Below are 4432 nucleotides of genomic sequence, written 5' to 3'. Positions count from 1 at the left end.
TTTGGTTATGACATGACTGAATACATGGAACCTCTCCCTGGGGTGGGTCATTATTAGATAGAGGTCAGCAACAAGAATTTGCCCTGAAGGAAATCATGAATTGATGAGAAAGCAGAGAATTTGAAAGGGTGCATTTTTTTTTTCCTACCAGCCGACTTTTTATTAATCTCTAGGAAGATTGTATATGATGTAGACAAAGTAGTTTCCACTCCTGGGAATTGGAGCCCAGGGCAAAAGCAAATGAAAGAATTTAAACAAAACAAAACAAAGCCAAAAAAAAAAAAAAAAAAATCAGCCTGAGAGATTTAAAAAAAAAAAAAAAAAAAAAGAGCAGGAGAGAGCTGATTCCAAAAAGCACATGCTGGATTCCATACTGGACAATACTCCAGTTAGATATGATTTTAAATCGTGCATATGTTCTTAAGATAAAAGGAATATTATGGCTCTAATGAGCAAGCCATGCAGATCTTAGAGTTAATATAATAGGCTCTAATGCGCCCTTTCCCATTCGGCTCGTGCGGTGGCAGCGGCGACCGCGGACGCCGGGTCTCTCGTTTTCATCGCATAGACACCTCTACTGCAAAGATGGTCAACGTACCTAAAACCCGGAGGACTTTCTGTAAGAAATGTGGCAAGCATCAGCCTCACAAAGTGACCCAGTATAAGAACGGCAAGGATTCCCTGTACGCCCAAGGAAAGCGGCGCTACGATCGGAAGCAGAGTGGTTATGGTGGGCAGACAAAGCCAATTTTCCGAAAGAAGGCCAAAACCACAAAGAAGATTGTGCTCAGGCTTGAGTGTGTCGAGCCCAACTGCAGATCCAAGAGGATGCTGGCCATTAAGAGGTGCAAGCATTTTGAACTGGGAGGAGACAAGAAGAGAAAGGGCCAAGTGATCCAGTTCTAAAACTTGTGTTTTCTGAGAGGAAAATACTGAAGCAGTAGGCAAATTGCCTGTTAGAAAATAAAGTTATTGTTACTGAAAAAAAAAAAAATAGGCTCTAATGCTTCTATGTATTCCACAGGACACCATTAATCTGGAAGATTCTGTGTAGTGTCTCCTAATGATTGACCTAGAAGAACCAGCTTCCTGAAAGACAGGCTGGTGGCTATTGCTCTAAATCAACATTTAGAGTAGACAAGTGCTGCCGGCTGAATTGTGGCCTCATTTATCTGTCCAAGCCCGGATCATGGGACCTCAGAGTGTGAAGGGTGGAGGTGTGATCTTTAAAGAGATGATTATGTTAAAATAAGCCTTCTAGATTTTAAGACTATCAGTTAAAAGACAGTAGCACACCTGCACAAGACCAGCACACACACACACACACACACACACACACACACACACACACACACACACACACACCACATAAAAGTAGAAATGCAGCTAGTTGGAAGGAGAGGGAGTGAACAGAAGTGAGAGGGGCGGCTGGGCGTTGGTGGCGCACGCCTTTAATCCCAGCACTTGGGAGGCAGAGGCAGGCGGATCTCTGTGAGTTCGAGGCCAGCCTGGGCTACCAAGTGAGTTCCAGGAGAGGCGCAAAGCTATACAGAGAAACCCTGTCTCGAAAAACCAAAAAAAAAAAAAAGAAGAAGTGAGAGGTGAGAGGGGCCTGTGTGGGGGTGGGAGTAGTATCACAATACACTGTGTGCAAATAAGAAGTAGTCAAAAAATATTTCAAAAAGCGGGCATGCGATACTTCCTGTCAAATTGTCAATGAGAGGTGTCCCAAGAATAATGTAGGCTATTGTGATTGCTCTTGGCTGCCCACAAAAACTTGATGGTACGACGCCATTGCTCAAGACACCACCCACTTTGGTCACAGGGCATGGATGGAGAAATGAAGTTGTCACTGACCAGAAAGTGTCTCCCCCCCCACTTGCTAGCTTGCATAGTACTTGAAGGTGCTACGTTGAGAAAGGGGTGGTCACCCACAGTCTTACCTAGCTGTGAACCCTGTGAACTCCAATAATAACTAGTGTGTCAAGGTTTGTCCATGGGTGAAATAGTAGCATAAGTATTATGGAGGTAGCCGACCTATTTCTGGTTGTATTTAAGGCTTGCTCTACAAGAGAAAGCAAATGTCTGGTAGTGTCATTCTAGCCCCAAACCAATGGTTGGGGTGTTCATAGGCCCTAGGCATGAACCTGTTACCACATAATACCAAACTGTTCTCTAAATTGGTGTCTCCATACCTACAGACTAGTGTAGCTCTCAGACCTCATCAGAGGAGTTTCTCTGTGCAGTCAATGATAATAAATGTGGAAACTCACAATTGCTAACTGGAGAGAGTGAATGTTAGGGGAGTGCTAAGCCACAAACGGGACTACTGTATTATACCTCCCTCAAAGGCTCAGAGACCATCATGGAAGAGGGGTGGAAATATCTTAAGAGTCATAAGTCAGGGAGGACCACAGTGAGATGGTGTCTTCCGGACACGACAGGACTCCTGTACTCATGAACTCATGGCCCCTGTGATGACATGCACAAGATCAAGCCACCTAACAGTCCAGCATGGGAGGGAAGGGGTTCATGAACCTTCACCCTAACTGAGGAGCTATGGACACTTTATGGTTTTCAGGGGAGGAAGAGCCAGCTTTCCTTAAAGATGTGGCCCTTAGCAAGTCTATGAGTGGATGATCCCATACCCAGTAGTATATGGGCAGCACAAATTGAATTCAGTGCGTTATAAAAAAAAAAAAAAAAGATACAGGTTGGGGGTATAGAAAGATGAGCATGGATCTGGGGGGCCTGGGGGAGGAGTAGGGAGTAACTATGATCAAAATATATTTTATGAAGTTCTCAAAAACTTATAAAAATATTGTACTAGAAAATTTGGGGGAATAGAGAGATGATCCATTCAGTGGCTAAGAGCATTTGCTGTTCTTCCAAAAGAACCGAGTTCAGTTCCCAGCACCCTTATTAGGTGGTTCACAACCACCTGTAACTCCAGCTCTAGGACCATCTAGTGTCTCTGACCTCTGAGGACATCTGCATTCTTGTGTGTGCGTCTTGTGGACATTTTCAATGCCTTTGCATCTTTCTCTCTTTCTCTCTCTCTCTCTCTCTCTCTCTCTCTCTCTCTCTCTCTCTCTCCCTCCCTCCCTCCCTTCCTTCCTTCCTTCCTTCCTTCTTTCTCTCTCTCTCTCTTTCTTTCTTTTTTTTTTATCTGCTCATGGTGTAATTCCAATTGACCTGCTTTTGAGTTCATAATCTTTCTTCTACTTGATCATATCTGCTATTGGAACACTCCTGCGCTCTCCATGTAACTCACTGTATTACGCAGATGTTCATTTCTGTCTTACTGTTTTTCATGATTTATGTCACAGAGGTTGGAACCCATTTATTCAACAGTGTTTGTTGCCCTCCCAGGTACTAGGTACTGTGCGGAGGTACTACAGCTCTGACATTTTGCTCTAATAGAACTTTCAGAAAGCAGGCTCAGGAAACAAGTGTTCCTGTCTGTACTGGCTGGTTTTGTGTGTCAACTTGGCACAAGCTAGAGTCATCAGTGAGGAAGGAGCCTCAGTTGAAGAAATGCCTCCACGAGATGCAGCTTCAAGGCATTTTCTCAATTAGTGATCAATAGGGGAGGGCCCAGCCCATGGTGGGTGGTGCCATCCCTGGGCTAGTGGTCCTGGGTTCTATAAGAAAGCAGGCTGAGCAAGCTAGGGAAAGAAAGCTGATAAGTGGTACTCTTCCATGGACTCTGTGTCAGCTCCTGCCTCTGGTATCTTGCCCTGTTTGAATTCCTGTCCTGACTTCCTTCAGTGATGAACAGCAATGCTGCAGTGTAAGCCAAATAAGCCCTTTTCTCCCCAACTTGCTTTTTGGTCATGGGGTTTTGTCGCAGCAATAGAAACCCTAACTAAGATACTTTCCTGGGGTTGGGGTTTTAGCTCAGTGGTGGAGCCCTTGCCTAGCAAACACAAGGCCCTGGGTTTGGTCCTCAGCTCTGGAAAAAAAAAAAAAAGTGAAAAGATACTTTCCCTCGGGATGGTTGAGGTACATTTCCTTTTGGTCACTCTCCTAATTCTGCACATAGGTGATACTGTGGGAGAGACTGTTATAGTCAGTCTTGGCTTTGAAAATGCAGGGAGATGTCCACTGTCTCCCATTTTACACAGAATTTGTTTCATAATTCCTGTTGCTGTGGCACAGCATTGCCTCTTCAGAGTTGGTCATCCTGAAGCATGTCATGTTCAGCATCTTTTCATTAGCAAAGTCATTGGTAATGTTATATTTTATGAATGCATAGAATGGCTTATGATTGTTCCTGTGGTAGAATATTATTTTAAGGTGTGTTATCTTTGTCTATGTTGCATTTGTTTAACTCTGTGAAGCTGTGTTAGTTTGCCTGGCTAAAACACCTGATGGTCTAATAAAGAGCTGAACGGCCAATATCGAGGCAGGAGAGAGAAATAGGCTGGGT

General features: G+C 44.1%; 1 protein-coding gene across 1 annotated transcript; it reads left to right on the top strand.

The window, feature by feature from the left end:
• Positions 1 to 502: 502 nt before the first annotated feature.
• Positions 503 to 994, top strand: LOC143269157 (large ribosomal subunit protein eL42-like). The gene has a single exon (XM_076553866.1). It carries the CDS (start codon positions 586 to 588, stop codon positions 904 to 906), a length of 321 nt encoding a protein of 106 aa, XP_076409981.1. The 5' UTR covers positions 503 to 585; the 3' UTR covers positions 907 to 994.
• The last annotated feature ends 3438 nt before the right edge of the window (positions 995 to 4432 follow it).

This window comes from Peromyscus maniculatus, chromosome 18 (assembly GCF_049852395.1).
Source record: "Peromyscus maniculatus bairdii isolate BWxNUB_F1_BW_parent chromosome 18, HU_Pman_BW_mat_3.1, whole genome shotgun sequence".
NCBI lineage: Eukaryota > Metazoa > Chordata > Mammalia > Rodentia > Cricetidae > Peromyscus > Peromyscus maniculatus.
This window is presented reverse-complemented; position numbering and strand designations above follow the sequence as displayed.

What these genes read in the sequence shown, in the direction of transcription:
- LOC143269157 (XM_076553866.1), top strand. Translation starts at nt 586, where the DNA reads ATGGTCAACGTACCTAAAACCCGGAGGACTTTCTGTAAGAAATGTGGC.